At 48.5% G+C, this 25,000-nt stretch overlaps 1 protein-coding gene and 1 long non-coding RNA gene across 6 annotated transcripts in view; one reads left to right on the top strand and one right to left on the bottom strand.

Moving 5' to 3' along the window:
* npas3 (neuronal PAS domain protein 3) overlaps positions 1–25,000 on the top strand; it is a 220,275-nt gene that overhangs the window by 74,884 nt on the left and 120,391 nt on the right. For all 5 annotated transcript variants that reach the window (XM_081721169.1, XM_027013213.3, XM_081721167.1 and 2 more), the window contains one exon: positions 5,631–5,875. In XM_081721169.1, the coding sequence (XP_081577295.1) occupies positions 5,631–5,875 (245 nt within the window). The remainder of the gene's footprint in view (positions 1–5,630; positions 5,876–25,000) is intronic.
* Positions 14,189–21,225, bottom strand: LOC118242328 (uncharacterized). Its single transcript, XR_004776770.2, has 3 exons — positions 21,056–21,225; positions 20,805–20,911; positions 14,189–16,331 (listed from the first exon to the last, which is right to left on the bottom strand). It is a non-coding gene; the product is annotated as an uncharacterized LOC118242328 (long non-coding RNA).

Below are 25,000 nucleotides of genomic sequence, written 5' to 3'. Positions count from 1 at the left end.
GCTCCGTGCGCTCCTCCCTCTAACCCGCTTTATTCTTCCCCTATTGTGCTTTCAGCAGGTATTGCTTTTAATAGCCCAGCACGAGCCAAACCAGCGACGTGAGCGTGGCGGCTCCGAGCGTGAGCTCCTGCAGCTGCCTCCAGCTTATTGTTTGGGTGGTTTTCGTCCCTCCTTTACGAGGGAAGGTGCATTTAAACAGAAGGCACGCCAAAGGAGTCACCTGCTGATATGCGTGTTTTTTGTTTTTTTTCCCTTGCGCATGCATGAGTCACTGCGGAACGAGCAAGCGTGCGCCCTTGCGTTTGACCGAGAGCTGACAATCCCGCGGTTTCTCAGAGCCGAGCCGCGGTGGGTTGTAATCTGAATGTATGGCTCTGATGTGACATCACTGGGATTTTCCACGATTCCTGTAGTGGGTTCTGTGTGTATAGCAGTACAGAGCGTGTGTGAAGCAGTGCTAATGCTTACCTGCTAATAGCAGTCAGCTTTACATCAGGGTATTAGTGAGGTTGATGCTGTGTGCAAATGACACTGCTATAGATCTCCTGCATGGCCCCTGTCATTGACTCTCCACACACACACACACACACACACACACACACACACACCCACACACAAGCGCACACACAGGCACACTTGAACACATGGACGCAAACACACACAAGCGCACACACGCAAACACGCGCAGACACACGCGTACACACAAACGCATATACTCACACACAGACACACATGCATATATACACATGCATACACACATATACACACACAAACACGCGTACACACACACAGTTCTCGAGATATCAAAGTCACCGCGGACAAGCATTGGAATGACAGCTCTAATGAGGCCAGCGCATATCTACAGCACAGGCAGATCCACTTTACTGATTGATAGAGGAGTGCACACACAGACCTTGTAGGGAACTAGTGCATGTCACGAGTAGTCTTGCTCTTTAGCAGCAGTGGACATCTGAACACCTGCTTCTTTAACCATCGCCACTGGCAACGCCTGTGGTACTGTTTTGATTTCCATTGTTACAGCTGTTTACCGTATAGTTTCACCAGTGCAGCTAACCACATGTAGGCTCAGTGATTTCAGCTGGAATAAATGACATTTGTTTAAGTTATTTTTTCTGTTTTACACATTCTGTTTGTTTTAAGTAGACTCTGCATCTTGCAAGTCTCTGTTGTGTGGAATATTTCACATTCCAGAGCATTTTTCTCAGCAACACTGTCCACTTCCAATATCACAACATTTTACGCACTATAATATTTTGGGACATTCTGCTCAATAATATTTTCCTTCATAATCCTTCTCGGTGATGACCACTCACATGATATAGGTGTAACTAAGTGGATGAGTACATTAATGAGGTTACCATAGATACAACATTTGGTTTAATTAGGAGAAGAACGTAGACTATGGCCTTTGTTACTGCAGCAAGGCGAAAATTCACAAAAGGAATTGATTGGTTTTGGCATTTAGTCTCTGATCACTGGTGTCATCTGTTGCTTCAGGAGGCAGGAGGATAATCTGAAGTGACATTTCTTGTCTGGCTGCCTTTTCGACAATGATGAAGGTAATTACAGCAATCTTAGATGATCAGTTGCACAAGTTTAAAGTGCTTGGTATTGTTTTCCCCCTTTCTTAGAGATGGAATGTGCTGGCATGAGGAGCTCATTTGGTAAACAGGGCAAGATGGTCGTGTGCTAGGCGAATCACTCAAATATTAGCTGTTTACATAACACATGTTGAGACACCCTGCTGTTCCCTTTGATATTTAATCAGAAAATGTTTCATGAGACACTGACCTCTGCCGTGTTCAGCTGGCTGCATCTTTCTGTCTGAAACAAGAGGAAATATCGTGCATTAACTCCCTAATAAAGGCCATGTGTGTGGTTGTTGCTAGTCTTCATTTCCTCAGTGGCGTTTCGGTGCTTTCAGGAAAATTGCACTTTAATACTAGTGATCCAAAAGTCCTTCTGAAACTAAACATTCTGCTTTCTGTTTAAAGAGAGCTCATCCTACATTTGAAAGGAATATTCCTTATTGGTTTGGCTCTTCATATATTAAAGTCTCGACTTCAGTTACTAATCACTCAGCAATACATGTCCTGTGAAACCAACTATGGCAGCCAAGATCTGTTGTCCAATATATAACATTTCAGTTCAACTTATTAAGTGTGCAAGATACGTGGACCGGATGTTAGACAGGTGCACCTAGTGAAGTGATCCTTGAGTGTGTGTGCAAGGCGTGTGTGTTTTAATCAACTGGTCAGTGAGTGTATATCTAACCCAGAGCTGTGTCTCTCAAAGCCTGTCTGATACAAGGAGGCGTTGACTCAGAATTGGCAGTTTGATGTTTCCCACCAAAATGACAATGTTTCTATGGGAAAACATTAAAGTGTAATCACTATAAATCACTGTAATCACTGTAGATTGAGAGTGATGTGGTGTCAGAAGGTTTTGACAGACTGAGCCTGAGCAGTATCACACCTTCAGCTCAGCGCTACCTCCTCCTTAAACCCTGAGCAGTATCACACCTTCAGCTCAGCGCTACCTCCTCCTTAAACCCTGAGCAGCATCACACCTTCAGCTCAGCGCTACCTCATCTTTAAACCCTGAGCAGCATCACACCTTCAGCTCAGCGCTACCTCATCCTTAAACCCTGAGCAGCATCACACCTTCAGCTCAGCGCTACCTCCTCCTTAAACCCTGAGCAGTATCACACCTTCAGCTCAGCGCTACCTCCTCCTTAAACCCTGAGCAGCATCACACCTTCAGCTCAGCGCTACCTCCTCCTTAAACCCTGAGCAGCATCACACCTTCAGCTCAGCGCTACCTCCTCCTTAAACCCTGAGCAGTATCACACCTTCAGCTCAGCGCTACCTCCTCCTTAAACCCTGAGCAGTATCACACCTTCAGCTCAGCGCTACCTCCTCCTTAAACCCTGAGCAGCAGCACACCTTCAGCTCAGCGCTACCTCCTCCTTAAACCCTGAGCAGCATCACACCTTCAGCTCAGCGCTACCTCCTCCTTAAACCCTGAGCAGCATCACACCTTCAGCTCAGCGCTACCTCCTCCTTAAACCCTGAGCAGCAGCACACCTTCAGCTCAGCGCTACCTCCTCCTTAAACCCTGAGCAGCATCACACCTTCAGCTCAGCGCTACCTCCTCCTTAAACCCTGAGCAGTATCACACCTTCAGCTCAGCGCTACCTCCTCCTTAAACCCTGAGCAGCATCACACCTTCAGCTCAGCGCTACCTCCTCCTTAAACCCTGAGCAGCATCACACCTTCAGCTCAGCGCTACCTCCTCCTTAAACCCTGAGCAGCATCACACCTTCAGCTCAGCGCTACCTCCTCCTTAAACCCTGAGCAGTATCACACCTTCAGCTCAGCGCTACCTCGTCCTTAAACCCTGAGCAGTATCACACCTTCAGCTCAGCGCTACCTCGTCCTTAAACCTTGAGCAGCATCACACCTTCAGCTCAGCGCTACCTCGTCCTTTCACTCTGAAAGGTACTTAAAAAGTCATTGGATGGCAGCTTGTGTATATCGCCATGATTTTGTTTCATGTTTGTTGCTTTTACTCTCATAGAACGTGATAAATATGTCGCCAGGGTGAAGGTCACATAACCCCCGACACTTCCAGAAATATTTGGCAGGCCAACATAATGCTTTCCAAGTTTGCGGAACAAATGAAATTCTGCTGCTCTGTTGCACTTTGCCTCCAAACAACCATTACAACTAGCTTTATATACGGCCTGAGCAGCAGACCATCAAATGGTGTTTTTCTTCTTGTGCCGCTGCGGCCCAGAAGATGGAGAATAGCAATCTGCCAGTGGGCTGTAGGACCATAGTGTGTGTGTGTGTGTCTATATTTGGTGGTAAAATCATCCTATTACGCATTTTTATGCTTATGAAAAGCAACATAAATTGATCTGGACGATGGTGTGTGTAGCATTAGGCACAGGCAGGTTTCGGCAGTCTCGTGAAGGTGCACGAAATGCTGCTTGGTGAGTTTTCACTGGAAATTGCATACATTGTGAATGAATGGCCAAAGGGCAGAGAGGAGCGGGAGAATTCAAGGCCGCTTCTAAGGACTTTATTTGCATACTCAATATAGAGCCCAGTTTCCAAAAGAGGCAGAGTAGGCTGCACTGTGTGTGTGTGTGGGTGTGGGTGTGGATGTGTGTGTGGATGTGTGTGTGTGGGGGGGGGGGCATGTGCACATGTGTGTTTATATTGGATATGAGAGCTCCATTTCAGATCTGTTTTGTGTTGTGCTTTGTTAGTTACTGAGATTACAGATATACAGACAAATGCTATTAGATGATTTTTCTCCAACAGCAGTCATTCTTCATCTTCCTGCGTGATGTTCTTTTGCTTCCTCATCTTTCAGCATTTGCTCTAACCGACTTTGCATTTGTGGTGGTAAAAAATTAATGGAAGCGTTGGCCGGTGGGGAGTGCCAGGGATCTGGGGCTGATTTATTACTGACTTAATTCAGAACGTCTGGAGATGATGAACGCCACTGAAAGTGGGCAGTCCCATTTTTTGGAAGTGTGGAACTGGCTGTTCCGGGTTGTTTGATTGAAAATCACATAAATCATGCCAGTCAAACCTCACAAACCTCTAAACCAAACGCTGCGCCCTGTACCTTACGTCATTAGTGGAGCGTCTCAGGTCGCGTGTAGTCACGTGCTCTTTAAACGGCAGAGATTCATGTGCCTCTCCCATAAAAAGGTCTTGACTCAGATCGGGGTGGGGGGGGGGGTTTCCACGGATTTTTCGTGTGTTCCAATGAAAGCACAGTTTAGCTTTTAGACAAGGTGTCGATACTGAAAAAAAACTTGAAGCATAGTTTCTTAAGGACACAGTGCTCATGAAATTGGGAGCGATTCCATACCTTGTATGAGATCTCTGAATAAGCCTTGAGGTGCATGTTGCAGTAGCAGTGATAGCCCACTACAAAGCCTCACACGCTTGTTATGCTGCGTGTTTTGGGTATGATATCGAGGCAGACCCTGAGAGCCAAAACATATCGGCTCAGTGTTCTCCTTCCCCACTAAACGCATTCGCCAGTGAAGAGGATCACTGGCCTGCCAGCTGGGCGTCTGGTAAAAGGTGGCGGCGTGAGATTCATTCACGTGAGATTCATTCCTCGCTGGGGATCCCGGGCTTGAGTTAAGCAAAACTTCGACCCACTTCTGGATTCTAGTGACTGAAACAATTGAGCTGAGGCCTCCATGCAGACCAGAACAAAGTTAGTGCGGCTGGAACTTTAGCGCTGTTGTTTTTAAACAGTCGACGATAAAGAGTCAAGGACAGATATACAGTAACTATAAAGTCTCTCGCCGATGAGCTGTGTCATTGGCTTGCCAGTACTGTACACCTGAGGAGGTTTGTGGCGATCAGTGCATTTTAAAAAGATTACAAGGCACATGCGAAAAGTGCTGAGAAGGAGTGAAGGCTGCAGGAAGCAATTTCCTTCTGTATGCCACTGCTTAGCTTTGCTAATGTAACCAACGATCGTTCTTCGATTCGGGTAAGAAAGAACCACGCAAAACGTCCCGCTGGCGGTTAACTGCTGCATCCGTGCTCCTAAGCTGTGCTCCTCTTCCTCAGGTTGCAGGCTCTGAGGAAGGAGAAGTCACGTGACGCAGCGCGCTCCCGCCGGGGAAAGGAGAACTTTGAGTTCTACGAGCTGGCTAAGATGCTGCCCCTGCCAGGAGCCATTACCAGCCAGCTGGACAAGGCCTCCATTATCCGCCTCACCATCAGCTACCTGAAGATGAGGGACTTCGCCAACCAGGGCGACCCACCATGGAACCTGCGGATTGAAGGCCCACCACCTAACACCTCAGTCAAAGGTCAGAGGCCACACAGAAAACCTCCCGGTTCTCTTCTATTCTGTTTTATTCAAATGGTTTTGCTATTGGAATGGCTTCTTATCAGCTATAGAGTAACTTTGAATAATCCCGCATTGTTCGTAGCACCTAGAATCAGAGAAGAATATGGAACAAAAGGAAAGCATAGTTTCCAGCCGGCCAGCTGTGAGGCCGTGAGACGGCAGAGAGAGAGAGAGCAGCTTTGAGGGAATGGGAGAGACAGTCCGTGGAGCCTCATGGAAGGCTAATTAGTAGAGAGCAGTACGTCTGTGAAACAGTCTATAGATTTAACAGTAACTATGGATTCTCTTCTGGACAGTAATGACTGTATGAGTTATAGGTGTTGCTAGTCAACAAATCTTAATTGATAGGTGATACACGATGTGGCCATGTTATATGGAACTTTCCAAAAAAACAAAGAACAGGTAGTGCTTTTCTTGGGGTGTTAGTGGACTGTGTTTTCGTTTCACATTTTGTGTGTATTTTACGGATCTCTCTGTCTGGAGTCGCATTTGTGAAGCGTTTCGGATGTTCTGGTGTGAGACTTAATTTAATATGTGTCAGTGCATGATATTCATTTCTGGCATATCCCACGAACGCAACCCAGCGAGTAGCCGCAGGTCCGCAGCAAGCGGGACGGCTGCAGGCGCCTGCAGAGCCAGCACTCTGTGTATCCCGGCCAGCACACGACAGATGGCATCACTGCCGTCGCACTTTGAAGAGCCGCATGCATTTTAACGAGCAAACGTATATACAGAACCGTTCGGCGTAGAGCAGCCCGGACACTTTGCCAGGCTGCTGCGTTCCGCGCGGCGAGGGAGCGCACGGCCCACACTCCCGAGTCAGGAAGAAACCGAGGGGGCCGGGAGGTATTAACTACCCGGACTACGTGTGGTTTAATGAATCCTCAGCAAGGTGAGGTGGAATGCTGTAGGAGGGGGGAGACTCACTCTACGTCCTTCCATCTCATTGACAGCAGCACTCTGAACTGAATCCGGAGCAGCGCCCATTTTATTTGCAGCGCGTCCCGAGCCGAGGCTGCTATCGATTGCCGTTGTGCTGGCCGCGTCTCTGGAGTTAATGGATACTCAGAGCGCTGGCAGTCCCTCCAAGCCCATGAATCTGTGTTTATTCTCCGATCGGAGCGAGCGTGCGCGGCCTTGACCTAAAGCGCCGCGGAGTTTTCCCTCTCCGGCTGCCGCCGGATTGTTTTAGGATGAAAGTGCCGGGGCGTGTTTTTGATGGGCGCGCGGCTGTCGCGGGGCCAGGCGGCGGAGCATGCTAAAACAGGCATATGGTGTGTTATTGCATCAGGGGCAGCGGCGTAGAGAGCGAGGCCCATTTCTCCTCTGGATTGTCAGCACACGAGACAAGGTGAGCCGCAGGAAAATGATATTGTTTCTGATGCCTGGAAGCCTGCTCCAACCCCTCCTGCCTCATCCCCCCAGTTCATTTGGCAGTCCAGTCCTTCATTCAATTTGCCCGTGACTTTCCACGGCGAGCCTGCATCAGTGTCCCTACCGCTGTTATTACACCAGATTCACGCAGGAAAAAAACCCAAGCTGACTCCTTGTAAGGCGTTTCTACATAATAACTGATGATTGTAACCTTTAGGGAAATCTGGGCGCAGCTGTGCTCGGAAGATCTCTCTGCTCTGCAGGAAGAGCTCTTTGCTTAAGGAAAAACCAACATGCTTCCATATTCCGATTTCTGCGCGGCCGGAGCAGGGGTAGGCGCCGGCGTCGGGCTGCTGCCGGAGCTCGGAGAGGCCAAACATCATTAAAACGACGCCGGCTCCTCCAGCACAGAACACGGGCGACACAGCAGAGGCGGCAGGCCCCCTTATCTATAATAAAAGCTCCTGATATTACTGGCATCTGAACTAAAAGAATTTGACCTCCACTTCTCAAGTGTTGATTTGTTATCATAACTCCTGCGAGTGAATGGCCCCCCTCTTCACACCCGTTGACCTTTACCGTAATTGACCCATCAACTATTTTTTTTTTTCCGAAGCGTTTTAACCGAAATTTGCTAGTCTCTGTCTGAGGCGTCTCACGTCTGTTGAAGGACACTGCACAAACAAGCGTGACCTTTCGGCGGCTCGGATGCAGCCGAGGCCCTCCTGACCTGCTCTACCACCTGTGCATTCATTACTTATGCATGCAGAGCAGAGAGCAGTCACCAAAATGCCACACTTCACCAGGCCCACACACACACACACACACACTCACACACAGACACACACACGCCGTATTCTCTCACACTCACACGCGCTCACATTCGTACTCACACATATTAACACATACCCAGACACCCACAGACTCATGCACACACACACTCTTCCTTTCTCTGTCTCTTTAAAAACCATATGCTGCAAACCTCTGCCAGTCACGTGTCTTACGCCTGTGGGTTCAGTTTGATATAATGGGGGTGAATGGACTCCTGGTGTCCATGTACACACTGTCGATGTGTTCAGTGATAAAATGCTCCATCCTGCGTGGTCATTCTGTTCCGCTGTCACCGCAGTGGGGATCTGCTCAGCAGGGGCTCTGCTCTGCCCAGCTGGATGTGCATGTGGTGTGGAAGGAGCGGAAGCATCTGTCTTTATTAGCCGAACGGAAGAGGCCTGTGTGCTTATTGCTTATCGGGGTTTGATCTGGAACGCCGTGCTTTCCACCACATCTGTTTAGGACACGGTGAAGGAAACACCACCCTGCTGCCCTATATCTCCGCGCGCTGCATCGTCAAGTACCTCTAAAAGTTTGAACGCAATTATTTTTCTTTTTACAATCCAAAAACTTTAGGTCTTTCCACCGTGCATCGGCAGGGACCAGGGAAGAGCTGCCAAACGCTGTTACCAATTAGCAGAATTTCGTCAATAAACTCCAAAGGGACCTTAATGAAACATCCGCCCTCCTCCGCTGCTCCTCCACCCCGCGGCCCTCCCGCTCGGCACCGAGCCGGAGGAGCACGCGTGCGCGCACGCCACCACGCCACGTCCCGAGACCCGCGACATATCAGCATATCAAACGCAGCCAGCAGGGCAAGCTGGCGAAAGCTTTTGACCGCAGCACAAAGTGACGGGGCCGTGGCGCTCCGCTCCCGGAGCCCTCCGTCTGAAGGGGGCCGGAGCCGCGGCGCGGGCCAGCCAAGAGGAGGGCGCTGATTAAAGCGCTCCTGCACTCCGCCCACTCTGACACGCTCATTGTTAATGGTAATGAGGGAATTAATGGTGTTTGCATCACAATAGACCCTCACAACACCGAGGGAGCCTCTGTCCCCGCCGTGCGTCCTGGACCTGGGAAATGGCAAGCTCAGAGGTGTTGCAGCATGCAAAGCATCTTGGGTAAAAAAAAAAAATAAAAAAAAAAATGTAAGTCTTCTCTGATATTTCTCACTGTATGAACGGATGGTAATTTGCCCAGCTGTGAGTATGAGACGTTTCAGTCCCTAGTCGTGGTGTAAGAGAAATTGAATGACAGTGAGCAAAACAGCAGTAATTATAAAACTAATTACTAAATGCTGATGATGCCCATAGGCTTCGCATAACTAAATTTAGAAGAGGAAATTGCTTTTGGCTGCGAGGAGGCTGTGGGCATGTTTGTGTTATTTTCTTTATTTTAGAATGCACACCAAAGAAAGTAGTAATTGCCATGGAAACAATTACTTGTACACCTCCTCTTTTATGTGGGGGTTGGCAGAAACAGCTTGAGGAAGCATTGTTGTCGAACAATGTGTTTTAATAACAGTGAACAGTGTACATACTTTGCTCATGAATAGATTTCCATTAAATGGAAAACAGGGACACACCACTGTGGTATGAAGGGAAAAGCCTATAATTTTCTTATTAAATTAGACCTTTCATTGTGCGGGTTTTTCTCTGGGACGTCTAAACGCAGCTAGCTGTTTGAGATGATTGGACAGAACACTTGTGTGCGACTGTGCTTTTAATTGCCTGTTTCTCCTCTGAATGGAGACAACAAAGCCAGGCCTGGCAGGGACTGGGCGAGGCACACCGTCCGCTTCCCAGAAGTCTGCTTGTGGCTATGTTTATGGGTGCTACTTCTGTGTGTGTGTGCGTGTGTGTGTGTGTGCGTGTGTGTGTGTGTGTGCGCGTGTGTGTGTGTGTGTGTGTCTCCTGTGAAGTGAAGTGATATTTTTTTCAGCAGAAGTGTAAAACGTCTGGCAATATAAGAACATGATCATTCTTTCTGAGCGGATGGAAGTGCTATGATGATGTATGGCTAAATGCTTTTATTCTCACTGACCAGTCAGACCTGGTCTGTGGGGATGTCACCTCCATTCCTCCCTGACTCTGGCCTATAATTAGTCCTTTTGCAAATGGTCCAATAATAGAGAAATAAATCAGAGAGACAGCTGAAATTAATATGGAGGCCCTTCTTTCCAGTTCTGTGATTGAACCTGTAGTCAGCTGTGGCTAATATCTTCACAAAGTGATACAAATCACTACCTTTACTTCACATGGGCTGCAGATCTCGTCTTACCTACTGTGCCAAAGAGTTGACCAGCAAAGTTTAGTTACAAAAGTCTCACTTTCTCACAGGGAAGAAAATTGTATTGTTCCAGATTACACATATTCCATACACTGCTAAAACAATTAGGTTTAAGATTAATCCTGACTGTAATACAGTGGTGTGTGTGTGCATGTGTGTGTGTGCGTGTGTGTCTGTGTGTGCGTGCGTGCGTGCGTGCCTGCGTGTGTGAAGGATGAGCGCAGAGGCCTCCAGGATGGTCCTCTGGAATCACTACAGTGGGCTGATCCCTCCCACATGCCATGCTGGGTCATTAGCGTAAAGGAGGCTAAAGCACAGAGCGGCAAAGCACCTGGCCTAGGCAAACCGGGAAGGCCCACACGCAGAGTACATTAGGCTGCAAACAGGGGAGGGGCCGAGAAACAATACTGGTAGTGGGACATTTTAAAAGCTGGATATCAAAGGAATATTTTTAACATTTTGATTCATGCAATGTTATAAAGCTCTGAGACAAGTTGGTTTAACTATAAAACATATTACTGCTGCTTAAGTCAAGCCAATTAAATTTGATTGGATACTTTCTTTATTCAACAAGCTCTTTTCATGTCATTCTAATTTACTGTCAAAGCAGCCTGAATATTGGAAACTAAATTATTTACTACAGCCTATAAGCCAATAATGCTCCATTTGTCTCATACTGAGAGAGACTGGACTAACTCCATTATTAAGGACATTAGTTGGAATGGTGGATGCCCTTCAGTTTTTTTTGAGCCTGCTGCTGTGTTTTGTGATGCACTGCTCTGTCCCGAGAGCACGCCATCAGTCTGCATGGGCCACTTTGGCCCGCACACACACACATACACACGCACTCGCACATGTGCGTGCCCACACACGCACATACACACTAACACCCACGCACATACACATTAACACATGCACACACACCAACACACACACACACACACACACACACAGACATATATACACACTAACACACCCGTACATACACGCGCACTCACACACGTGCGTGCCCACACACGCACATACACACTAACACCCACGCACATACACATTAACACACGCACACACACCAACACACACACACACACACACACACACACAGACATATATACACACTAACACACTCGTACATACACACGCACTCACACACATGTGCGTGCCCACACACGCACATACACACTAACACCCACGCACATACACATTAACACATGTACACACCAACACACACACACACACACACATACACACACATTCACACACTCACACTCACACAAACAGGACCCAAATGATTCCCCTAATCATCCAATTTAATCACACCATTTTCTGCCCCTCTGTAGCCCTACTCCCCTTAATCAGCCTGTTTGCCTGCTGTCACAAAGGGCTTCATATCGAAACCAATGGATTTTTAGCGTTTAGTAGTGAGCTGGGGCCACAGGGAGAGCGGTGGGGTCGAGAGGAGCCCACACCCACTCCAAACACCCACCGAGTCATGCGTGAAGCGTTTAGCTATTGCCATCTCAACGCATGACTAACAGTTTTCGGCCGCCCGTTTTATTCATTACTGTCTCTAATAAGGGCGGTTTGATCGTGGTGGCTGTGGGGCAGCACCTGCACACTCCTCTCAGCGCTGCTCCCCACCCGGAGACGTGCGTCACACAGCACACAGGAGCCAGGGAGGGCTGCCTCTCCACCCGGAGACGTGCATCACACAGCACACAGGAGCCAGGGAGGGCTGCCTCTCCACCTGTAGACGTGCGTCACACAGCACACAGGAGCCAGGGAGGGCTGCCTCTCCACCCGGAGACGTGCATCACACAGCACACAGGAGCCAGGGAGGGCTGCCTCTCCACCCGGAGACGTGCATCACACAGCACACAGGAGCCAGGGAGGGCTGCCTCTCCACCCGGAGACGTGCGTCACACAGCACACAGGAGCCAGGGAGGGCTGCCTCTCCACCCGGAGACGTGCGTCACACAGCACACAGGAGCCAGGGAGGGCTGCCTCTCCACCCGGAGACGTGCATCACACAGCACACAGGAGCCAGGGAGGGCTGCCTCTCCACCCGGAGACGTGCGTCACACAGCACACAGGAGCCAGGGAGGGCTGCCTCTCCACCCGGAGACGTGCATCACACAGCACACAGGAGCCAGGGAGGGCTGCCTCTCCACCCGGAGACGTGCATCACACAGCACACAGGAGCCAGGGAGGGCTGCCTCTCCACCCGGAGACGTGCATCACACAGCACACAGGAGCCAGGGAGGGCTGCCTCTCCACCCGGAGACGTGCATCACACAGCACACAGGAGCCAGGGAGGGCTGCCTCTCCACCCGGAGACGTGCATCACACAGCACACAGGAGCCAGGGAGGGCTGCCTCTCCACCCGGAGACGTGCATCACACAGCACACAGGAGCCAGGGAGGGCTGCCTCTCCACCCGGAGACGTGCATCACACAGCACACAGGAGCCAGGGAGGGCTGCCTCTCCACCCGGAGACGTGCATCACACAGCACACAGGAGCCAGGGAGGGCTGCCTCTCCACCCGGAGACGTGCATCACACAGCACACAGGAGCCAGGGAGGGCTGCCTCTCCACCCGGAGACGTGCATGACAGCTCCAATAACAAAGACAGCATCCCAGAATTCTCACAGACTACTCTCTCTCGCACACTCTCTCTCTCTCTCTCTCTCTCTCTCTCTCTCTCTCTCTCTCTCTCTCCCTGTCTCTCTCTGTCTTTCTCTGCCTCTCTCTCTCTCTTTCTCTCTCTCTCTCTCTCTCTCTCCCTCTCTCTGTCTCACTTTCAGTCTGTCGCTCTCTCGTCACGCTCTCTTTTGTTCTGTGGCTCTAGCCGCCCCGAGGGTCGGGCTGACATTAGAGCCAATATGGAGTCCAGTCCTACCGTCCAGTTGCAGGCTAGCGCAGAGCGCACGGGTGATTGTGCTCTCTGTCAGGAGTCCATCGTTCAGGCAGCCCAGTCGACCCCCCCCAACACGCCCCACCCGTGTTCAGCCTCGCTATCTGCCTTCACATGGTGGCAGCCACTAATGAGAATGTATATGTATGCATGAATAATAAATGAAATTCGTTGTTTTGAGTTGCAGAAGCTCTCGGCGCGAGTAGCCGCTTGATGGGAACCCGCATTTCAAGTCCCAGGCTAAATTGCAGGCTCTGTTTGATGGAATTTGTTGCCAGTTTTAAGTAATTTGCAATAGCACACACATCTCCATGTTGTACGTTTCTAACACTTACACTCTTAGTTTGACAGTGTGTTTGAGAAATTTACTTAATTTATCAATCTTTATCAATATCCTATGAGCCAGGATTCGTGTATAGTTTCTGGTCCAATCTTATTGTACAATTTTCACTTTTTCTATGGAAAATGTTAGAGCCAGTGAAAATTGATTAATGTAAATTCCAGAGTCCTCTCTAACTGTTAATGAAATATAGATTTGACAAGAGTCTGGCTTTAGGATGCCAGGTACTTTAGTGTAAGAGACTCTCAGGACACTTTTCCTCTGAAAATAGACTACTGAATAACCCACTCCTCTCTTTGGTTCAGTATTACAACAGAGTACAGTATAAATGCCTCCTTGCTGAACTCACTGGAGACTGTGGAAGAGAAACACAATGTTATCACCTAGTCATTGCAGACCGGCTTCCTGGACAAAGATCGGCCTAACCGTAGACTATCAGCCTGGTATTAAAATATCCAAGACTGAAAAAGTTATTCAATCTCCAAACAAACAAACATGTAAATAGAAATGCTTTTATTATCATACAAGAAACCAGTGTGCTTAGAGTGTTTGTGATTTGTTTGATTGGCTCGTACCATTTATCATTACTCACTATTCGCATATTTTACCACAAACCCCAGTCCTCAGTTCAGTGGAAATGAGTCAAAGCTCCGTCCCTTCGTCTCCTCCCCTGTGTGGGTGCAGCGCTGTTAGCGGCACCGCCCGTCCACCACTGTCTGGCGGCGCCTGGCCTGCCGAGCCAATTAGTGCCAGAGGGATCTGCGTGCGCCCGAGAGAGGCTGGCGGCATCCAGCGCCACGGACCGCCATTGTTTAGAGCGGGTCAGGGAGAACATGTTCCCCTGATTAATAACGGCACTCTGTTCTCCCTCTCTGATTTGTTGTCTCCTCATCTCTGAACGAAGAAGCCGCATCTCAGCCAAGGGGCTTTAATTGTAAGGACGAGAGGAGAGAGAGAGGGAGAGAGAGAGAGAGAGAGAGAGAGAGAGGGAGAGGTGGATGGGAGTAGGGTGGGGAGGCTTTGGAGAGTGTCGTTTGTCTTAACGCTGAGAGGATCAGGGCTTCCTGCTCCCTCTGCTGTGGGTTGTAGCAGCTCGATGGTGAAGCCGGAGCCGATGCCATTAAATGATATCAACTTCAAGGCATCAATTTGATTTTTAACTTTTTTTCTTTCTCTCTCTCTTTCTCTCTCTCTCTCTTTCTCTCTCTCTCTCACCCCCCCTCTCTCTCTCTCTCTCTCTCGCTCTCTCTCTATTTTTTATTTATTTATTTTTTTGCAGCGTTCAAATTATGCAGATCCTTTAATTAAACTCCGCTGAGGGTTTGCTGGTTTTCGTCTGGCCTGGCTGGGAGGGGACCGCCTCCGGAGGCTCTGGGTAATGGGGCTCTCTCTCACTCATTTGCTCCATGTGACTGCTTCCTCCACTGTCCCACCAGGCCTGGCAGACAGGTGGAGCAGCCCTGCGTGCCCCTGCGCGCACCTTCAAATGCCAGAAATTGATACATCACTTTATATAAAACTGACTACAAAAAGCTTACATGTTTAGAATTCAAATGGAATTTCAAATGGTGGACTATAGACATTTTATTGGACTCCTACAGAAACGGAGAGATGTTTGCACTCTGCTCAAAAAGGAAACAGTATAACAATAAGACCGTTAAACTTCAGGGATATCAAGCTGTCCAGTTAGGAATCTTAAGCCATTATAAATCAATTTCTCCTGCTTCGGTGCAAATGAAAATGACAACAGGTGCGCTGGAGAAGAGGATTGTTTTACAGGCGGTGACCACAGACTGTTAATCCCTCTTTGTCCTTCCTGACTGATGCGTCTCTGCTGAGGTCGTGCACAATACTGAGCCACTTTATGGGTTGCTGTGATGAAATTCACGTAAATAGGATCATCCTGTGATTTCAAATGTTTACGTTGATTTCCGGTGTGATTTTGAATCCAGCCCTCGATGGGTTGATGGTTTTGGTTTCTACTGAACGTTGTTACATCATTTTGTTCTCACCGAAGAGCGCAATCAGTAAAGATTTCCAACATGAATTTTTTGTTCAAGATCCTATGTGTGATTTAAGTTTTTTTTGGAGCAGTGTAATATGAATCCTGCCTAAGCAATACTTATGAAGCATTTATTTTTTAAGCATTTATCTTTTTAGTGAGCACTAAGTCAATTCCGAGTTCTATATTGTAATATAAGATTTATAGTTTTATATGTTGGCAGAATTCCATTTCACCTTTCAGCAGGGTTTTCCTACCCTTATGAATGTTTCATATCTTAATTTCCACATTACATTTTGTCCGGGGTTGAAATTCCACGACCCCGTGACCATCAGACACACGTGTGGAAACGGAGATCCCTCACTCCTAAAGTGGCCATGCCTCATACGCAGCGCACCGGCCTTCGCGCCAGGGTGCGGCCGAGCCCCGGCGGGTGCCGATGATGCACGTTCCACGCCAGGGGGGACTCTCCGCGAGATCAGGGGAGTGCTCGCCATGCCGACAGGAGATGAGCCACATAATGATTACCCTCCGTGTCACGATGGGTGAGGTTTTGTTGACACGCTGGGCTAGATTAAAATTTAAAACCAAACAAGCATTGAGAATGGTGCTCAGCCATACAAGATGCATGACAGCGTCTCCGGCGCAGGTCGACGGGGTACTCCCCGAGCCTAGAGAGGGAGCAGAGAGAAAGTCCTTAATTGACAATTTCTTGAAAATTGCTGAGGGGAAAAACAAAGAAGCAGTCTTGGGTTGCCAGGGTGTAATAAGCCGTTTCTCATCACTGTCTCTGTGATTGAGCCTATACAAAATCGATTTATTTCTCGGCTAACTCAGAATAATTGAAATACAGACAACGTTTGGTTCCAATTTACCAGCAATAAAGTTGTAATAGGGTTTTCTGTGCAATTTTAGACTTAATGCACTCATTCTAAAGAGCAGTATTTTGCCAGTCGAACAAATAGCATCACTGAGGCTTACGACCAGTAATAGTCCCACATTGATGCACACATTAAACTTGTTAAATCAATTCGGTAGACACTTTCTAAAGTGGACTGTCTGTTTTCTTTCTCCTCTGGTCCCCTCGTAGCCCGTATACGTATCCATCACTGGCAGACACCCATAATGATTCAGGCCTTTTAGTTTGTAATTATTGATGCTAGGTATATATAGGCACGGAGACAAATCTGACACCAGAGCATATTTATAGGTGCTGGAACAGGCCATCTCACCACCACAAGCCCCGTTAAGCGCCGGCGCCTGTTACTGCTGATGGAATTCAGCCTGGCTTTCTATAGGCTTCAGTGTTTTACTACATTAGGTCTTTTTGATTTGGCTTTTGGTAATGAATGCCTGTTTAACTCACTCCCAAGGCGTTACACATGGAAAGGAGGCTTTGGAACATTTTGCATGATATTTGCATCTTACTCTGCATCAGCACTGTGCCTTAATAGCAGTGATTAAATGAGAATGTTAAATAGGTGTCTGAAACGAGGATTTCATTACTCAAACTGAACATAGATCTCGCAGGCAAATTTCCGTAAACAAAACCCCTGTGAATAGGCACTTTGGGCATTTACATAATTTGGGTACTGTTGACTGGTTGCATTCTGCAGCAGCAGCAGTGGTGTGCGGTGTGTGTGTGTGTCTGTGCTGTGTTTGTGGTGGTGGGGTGTGGTATCTGTTGGTCATGGAGTGGGATTGTGTGATTGGGGGGGAATATGTGTGTGATGTGTATGTGGTGAGTTTGTGGTGTGTGTGATGGTGGGGTGTAATTGTGTGGGAAGTGTGGTCGCGGGGTGTGTGTGGGATGGATGTTTGGCCTGGGGGGGGTGTGGGGGGCGGGGTCAGAGTGTGTGTGTGGGGGGGGATGTGTGGGGTGTGTATGGTTTTGTGGCTTGGCGGTGGCGGGGGGAGGAGCCCAGATACAGAGGCTGAGGGAGGGGGAGGAGCCCAGATACAGAGGCTGAGGGAGGGGGAGGAGCCCAGATACAGAGGCTGAGGGAGGGGGGAGGAGCCCAGATACAGAGGCTGAGGGAGGGGGGAGGAGCCCAGATACAGAGGCTGAGGGAGGGGGAGGAGCCCAGATACAGAGGCTGAGGGAGGGGGAGGAGCCTCATGGCACTGAGGATGCAGCGAGTGCTGTTTTGTGCTTCTACACAGGTAGAGTGATTAAACTGTCTCATTGCTGAATCCCTCAGCCTGGCAGCTGCTGATGTATTATAGAGACATTCAGCTAATCGATTAAAAGCTCCCAGACAGGGGAGATGTCTGACAGCACTGTACTAAGATGAAATTAGTAAGAGGGACTAGAGGGCTCTGTGTGTGTGGGTGTGTGTGTGTGTGTGTGTGTGTGTGTGGGTGTGTGTGTGGGTGTGTGTGTGTGGGTGTGTGTGTGTGGGGGGGGGGGGGGCCACAGGTGACTAGGACCCAGTGGGAGCAGGCTATGGAAAGGCGACAGTGTGTGCTGATCCGCGTGTAATTAGGACAGCCATGTTTCAACAGGATTTCCAAATTATCACGAGTGCACGAGAGGGGGAGGGGAGGAGAGGGGAGGAGGGGAGGGGGAGGGGAGGGGGGCTATGCGCTTTCCAGTAAAGTTGGCCTCAGTCCAGCATGGCTGAAAATTGCACAAAATTATTCAGCTGCTGGGCAATGTGAAATCGGACTAATTGCCTTTTGAAGTAGCCTGTAGCTGGGCCTGGGGGGCAGGGCAGAGGATGCAGGGTAGGCAGTGGGGGATTGGCTGGAGGGTGGGGTTAAGGCTGGGGGGTGGGGTTAAGGCTGGGGGGTGGGGTTAAGGCTGGGGGGTGGGGGAGGTGCATGTGTGGCCGCTGCCTGCCTGCTTGGTTGCATGCAGCCTCAATCGATTTCACAGCTGATATTCCTCCGAATCAACACTTATTTTCTACTGCACGCAGGGGCCCCTTTTAAATGTAAATCTGGTGTACACTGCACTTGTTGGTCCTTGCACAAACAAGGCAGGCGGGTGTGTGCAAACATAGAAATAAGCAGAATTTATTTACTTCAAAAGGCAGCACCGACTGCTTCAGTGAGAGCTGGAACCCAGTAAACACTGCGGTTTGTCTTTCCCCAACTGCTACACTGGCGAAACGTACTTCAAACGCAGTAGTTTTACTGCCTTTTAGCACTGTGGAATGACACACAGAGCTTTAAAAGGGTTAACGTGGGTCAGAACTTCCCCTGTGTTTTTCAAAGTTCCCATGTGTGGTCCATCTGCACTATCAAAGTCCATGTAACTAAGCGCATCCACAGGCAGCCAAGGCTCCAGATCTGCCAGAACAAACAGTACGGTGCGCGTGTATGTGTGTGTGTGCGCGTGTTTGCGTTTGTGTGTGTGTGAGTGTGTGTACGCATGTTTGTGTGTACGCGTGTATGTGTGTGTGTGCGCGTGTGTGCGCGTGTTTGCGTTTGTGTGTGTGTGTGTGTACGCGTGTTTGTGTGTACGCGTGTTTGTGTGTACGCGTGCTATCACTGTACTACCACTTCAGCGCAGTTCAGCGTGGACGTCATATGACAGAGAATCACACAGAGGTTGGCTAAGGTTTTCGTTTTTTACCCCCTTTTTTCTCACCATCGAATAATTGCCTCAGTTTGGGTCCAAATCCAGCAACATGCTTGCGTTTCTATTCAAAGTGGAGCTGCTCCGACTCAGGGATCTGTTTCATCTGCTTCCAGAACACATGATCACCGCAATTACCAACCGCTTTATAGGGGTCTGTTCCGTCTGATGGCAGGTTCATCCCAGTCTGCTGTCTCTGGCCCCACTGCTGTTCCATGGCAGAGGGGAGAAACGCAGCTTTAGAGAGAACGCCCTTCTGGAAACATCTAAGGCATGTTTCAATCACAGCCACTGCGTCTCATGCCAAAGCTCCATCTTCTTTCTGCTCTTTGTAACAGGCTGCTCAGTTTTTCAGTAACAACAGTGCCGATCTGAACCTGGTGTTCAGCAGAACACAGGAGTGAGTGCATATCCCTCCGCCTATAGTGGCCGTGTGCTGTTTGCATATCCCTCCGCCTATAGTGGCGTGTGCTGTTTGCATATCCCTCCGCCTATAGTGGAGTGTGCTGTTTGCATATCCCTCCGCCTATAGTGGCGTGTGCTGTTTGCATATCCCTCCGCCTATAGTGGCGTGTGCTGTTTGCATATCCCTCCGCCTATAGTGGCGTGTGCTGTTTGCATATCCCTCCGCCTATAGTGGCGTGTGCTGTTTGCATATCCCTCCGCCTATAGTGGAGTGTGCTGTTTGCATATCCCTCCGCCTATAGTGGCGTGTGCTGTTTGCATATCCCTCCGCCTATAGTGGCGTGTGCTGTTTGTACATCCCTCCACTTTTAATGGTGTGTACTGTTTGTACATCTCTCTGCCTGTACTGGCATGTGCTGTGGGGCAGAGAATAAAATGCCCTGTTATGGTGAATGAATATTTAAGCCCTTTAATTAGCCGGCAGGAAGTTGGTGTCACCCGTGTTTATGTGTTCTCTTTAATCAATAAACAGCAAGGAGTGTGCATCTTAGACAGGCTGTACCTTTCCCGTGGACTCCCATTACTGGCACTCACACACACACACACACACACAGAGACAGAGTGTCAGATCTCTTCCTCTAGATCAGAGAGCGAATATTTTTCCAATTCTGACCTATTAGATCAGTGGATCAGTGAAATCGTCTGCTGCTCTCCACAGCTGGAAGGGCTTTGTTCAGAGAGACACTAGTTGGGTTTCCTCCGGTGCGATTAGGCAGACGCAGCCGTCTGCGGACGCCGTGAACCACGCTTCTGTCGCTTCATTACGCCGCAAAGTCAGCTGGGAAGAGCGTGGGGATACCCTGCTTCCCAACAGCCCCCCAACTCCCCCCACTCTCAGTCATTGCCTGCTGACACACATATTCCCCTCTCCGCTCTAACAAGGGTACAGTGTGTGTGTGTGTGTGAGTGTGTGGCTGGGTTGACCCTGTTCCTTTCCAAATCTCAAAGACCCTGTAGGCGTAGTTCCCGCTCTGAGCTAATGGCGGGTACTCAGCTGGGCTGTGTCAGCCCGGAGCACTGTGTGTTCCTCTGTCTCCGTTAGCCCCACCACACATTTACAGCTCAGGTGCCGGAGTGCTACAGCACAAGCACTTACCTATGGAGCAGCTACACAGGTGGACGATGGGCCCCATCCAGTTTATAGATGCCTTTCAGTAGACAGCCAGGATCTCTTATTGTCCACAGAGCTGGCCAGGAAAATGCCTGAAATAAATCACAGAAACACTGTGGTATGACACATCACTTGGTTCAGAAGTAAGGATTCATACGCATTACTTTGGCAACAATCAGTAACCAGCAAAAGCATTGTTAGATTCAGTTTCTCTGCGCATCGAGGAAAGAGCCCACCGCTAATGTTTTTTTGGCAAGTTGATCTAAATATTCCGCACTTCAAAAAACTGTGTGTCACAGGGCCGTGAGCCCCGGGGTTTGCAGGCGTTAGCTACGGGAGCTATCTCCCAGCTAGTGCGGGGTCCTGTCTGCCTCTCCCTTTCCGCATTCTGTCCTCCCTTTCTGCTCTTTAGCACATGATAAAACGCTCTGTGGCTGCCTTCAACCAATCATGTTTTCAGCAGAGCAGTTAAACTGTTTTATTGCCGCCACCCTCAAAGCTTTAGGGTCTTAAATTTTCTCCGTAATGGTAGATTAATTTCAGCCTGCCTAATGCAATCCAGGACAAAATACTTCAAACAGGGTTTTTTTTTTTTTTTTGGGGGGGGGGGGGGGGTTGTTGAAGTGGGGGAGGGGATAAAGTAATTGAAGCACAAAAGCAATCAGTCCGCTGAAGAGGACAATGGTGCCCCCCCCCTTCCAAAATCATCCCAACATGGGAGATTGACCCGTCCTCCGGCCCGAGTGCGGCGGAGTGGGGGCGGGCGCTCGCCTCCCCTGGCCGGAGATCGATTACAGGTAGTGGTGGCGGGAGAGACCTTCAAAAGGCGCGGGAGAGGAACGACGATAAGGGGGCCGTGCGTGCCGCGAGCCCCGGCCGACTCACCCGCGGTCTGCTGCCGCCTCGCGATAATGCTGCCCCCCACCTCTACCCCCGCCCGCTGCCTTCCCGCCTCGGCGAGACAAGAAGCAAAAGCCGCTCCACCCGAGAGGCCCAATTACGGAGTTAGCCAACGCGGAGGCGCGTTCATGTTTGATAATGACGCTGGTAGGGGCTGGTAGATAATGCAGAGCTCAAATAAGCTCTGACGTCACTCCTAATGAAATCCCTCTGATATAGAATACAGTATGGGGGAACAGCACGCAGCAGTTTATGACAATAGTATACACTTGTATAGTTTCTAAAATGCGTGATCATAGATTGATGTGGTTTAGACACTCCGAGTTTAGATTTCAACACCTGCTTTGTCATCTTCTAACGTGACCTCTGTGCAATAAATCGGCGACTGCACTAAATCAGCGCTCACTATTTAACACAACGAAGGAACTAATTCTTCCATTTAACTCAACATTTGCAGTGAGATGACTTGTACCCTAATGATGTGTAATTAATTCTTCTACCCCCCTCCTGCCTCTCTCCCTCCACCCTTCAGCTGGGTTTGCCCCCCTAAGAACCATTCTAAGGATAGGCAGTGCGATCCGACACTTTAACTAATGCATAATGTTCATTTCAGGCCCTTAATTAGGTTGAAATGAAAATGGACCCAGCAGAAAGATGGATTGTGGTGGAGGCAACAAGCCACCCAGCATGTCTTGGACTTGTGAGGTTGAAAATGAAATTTGGTGGAGCAGCGCAGCAAGCAGCCCAGCGAGGAGTTCAGAGTTCATTAATTTTTACTGCACAGGTTCTGTCCCAGAGGTGCTCCCTGCTCATGCTGCTGCTACACACACACACACACACACACACACTCATACACACCGACACATACACTCATGCACATTCACACATACAAACTCACACACAGACGTGCACACTCATACATACACACCCTCACACATACTCATACCCACACTCACATCTGTTCAAATACTGACTGGGCCCACACACTATAGTCTTACAGCAGATCACTCTCACTGAGTATGAGCCTACACAACACATACACACACAGATAGAGAGGTTGGGCTCGCAACCTGTTTATGGTGATCAGATGATGAAATGCTAAAGCATTACAGTTTTATGCTTTTTCCAACACACATGTTCTCTGAGACCATATTAAAGTTTACTTTTAAACCATATTAAGACTTGGTGTATCACAAACGTAGGCATAGATTGGAATTAGGAATAAGATTATAATGAGACTCATGAAGGTATGCCCCAGAGCTGCAGTAGAAATATGTGCTGCTTCAACATTTCAGTCATACTTCATCTGGAAGAGTGTAATACTCTAGAGTGTAATGTCCTAGAGTGTAATGTCCAAAGGGGGATACTCTATACTGTAATGCCCTAGAGTATAATGTTCTAGAATGTAATACTCTAGACTGTAATGTCCTAGAGTGTAATGTCCTAGCATGTAATACTCTACTGTAATGTCCTAGAGTGTAATTGCTCTAGAGTGTAATGTCCAAGAGTGTAATACTCTAGAGTGTAATGTCCTAGAGTATAATGTCCAAGATTGTAATGTTCTAGACTGTAAAGTCCTAGATTGCAATACTCTAGACTGCAATGTCCAAGAGTGTAATACTCTAGACTGCAATGTCCTAGAGTGTAATGCTCTAGAGTGTAATGTCCAAGAGTGTAATACTCTAGAGTGTAATGCCCTAGAGTGTAATGTGTAAGAGTATAATGCTCTAGTGTATAATGTGTAAGAGTGTAATGTTCTAGAGTGTAATGTTCTGTTGTGTAATGTCTAAGAGTGTAATGTTCTAGTGTGTAATGTTCTAGAGTATTATGTTCTAGTGTGTAATGTGTAAGACTGTAATGCTCTAGAGTGTAATGTGTAAGAGAATAATGTTCCAGAATGTAATGTCTAAGAGTATAATGTTCTAGAGTGTAACACCTAAGAGTATAATGTTCTAGAGTGTAATGTTCTAGAGTGTAATGTCGCTTTCAGCAGCATGATCAGTGGCTGCAGTGTGTCATTATTGGGTGAAAAGCAAGAACGAATCTTATGCCTGAACATATTGATCACTGCTGGGATCATAATGAGAAAACACAACATCTCCTTTATCGCTAAGTGGTGTGTGTATGTGTGTGTGTTCAGTCCATTTAACTTCCTAGGCTTCCTGCACTATTATGTTAACAAATAAGTCATTATTTTTATCTATGGCCTTCCTTCAGGATTTAGCACTAGCGGTTGACATTACATTTTACCTTGATCCACTACAGCGTGTCTTAATAAGAGTCCTGTTGTTGTGGGAAGCTGGCTGGGGCCAGAGCTCCTACCTTTCCCTGGGTAAGTCTGTAGTCAGGGCCTCTGTGGTGGAACATGCCACTATAGGTTGGCTCCTAATTACCCGCTCCCACACACGCTCCCAATATTCCCCTGGTGCTAATATTTTTCTGCCTCAACGACTCATTATGTTGTTTGGCAGACTGAAACATCAGCCTTTCAATGTCTGAGCAACATGCCTCATGTTACCCATCCCCCCCACCACACACACACACACACACACACACACACTTCCCCCTCATCTCTCCCTCCCTCTTCCCTCCATACCTCCAGTGTGTTTCCACAACTGCCTCCAACACTTTTACATCACCATCAGTACCATGAGTCTCTTCCACTGCTCTTCTCCAGGAAATTTCATCTGTTGCAGAAACAGAAAGAGTAGAGCATCTGTGATTGCTATGGCGGAGCGTGCAGTCCTCTCTTCTTGTATGCTGTATGTACTCTGTTCATTTTACGGGACATGTGCCACCTTTCCCTTCTATCTCTTTACATGACCTTTTCTGTTTTACACACACACACACACACACACACACACACACACAATATTCTTTACTGTATGTTGACATTGGGCATTTTGCCAAGAGGAGTAGTGTATTTCAAGACAAGGACAGGAATAGGTGTGTGTGTGTGTGTGTGTGTGTGTGTGTGTGTGTGTGTGTGAGAGGGAGATTCATTTGGTGTGTGTTGAAGCAGAGGAGTGTGTGTGTGTCTGGTGGCTGTTGCAGTGGGCTGAGAGCGTGAGCCTTCCGGAAGGCACAGACTTCATGCTACATTGAGTGGCCTTGATGCTTTTTAGCCTCTCACAGGCACACACCTCAACCATGACATTGAGCATTATTTGTTTCACTCCGGAAAGAGGATAGAAAGAAATGCCCCAAGACCAGAGGCAGGAGCGTAAACGTGAGCTTCCTTTTTCAGCATATAGACAGGCTGTTAGAGTAGATATTCCTTG

Source organism: Electrophorus electricus, chromosome 10 (assembly GCF_041902795.1).
Source record: "Electrophorus electricus isolate QZ-2024a chromosome 10, ASM4190279v1, whole genome shotgun sequence".
Lineage (NCBI taxonomy): Eukaryota > Metazoa > Chordata > Actinopteri > Gymnotiformes > Gymnotidae > Electrophorus > Electrophorus electricus.
This window is presented reverse-complemented; position numbering and strand designations above follow the sequence as displayed.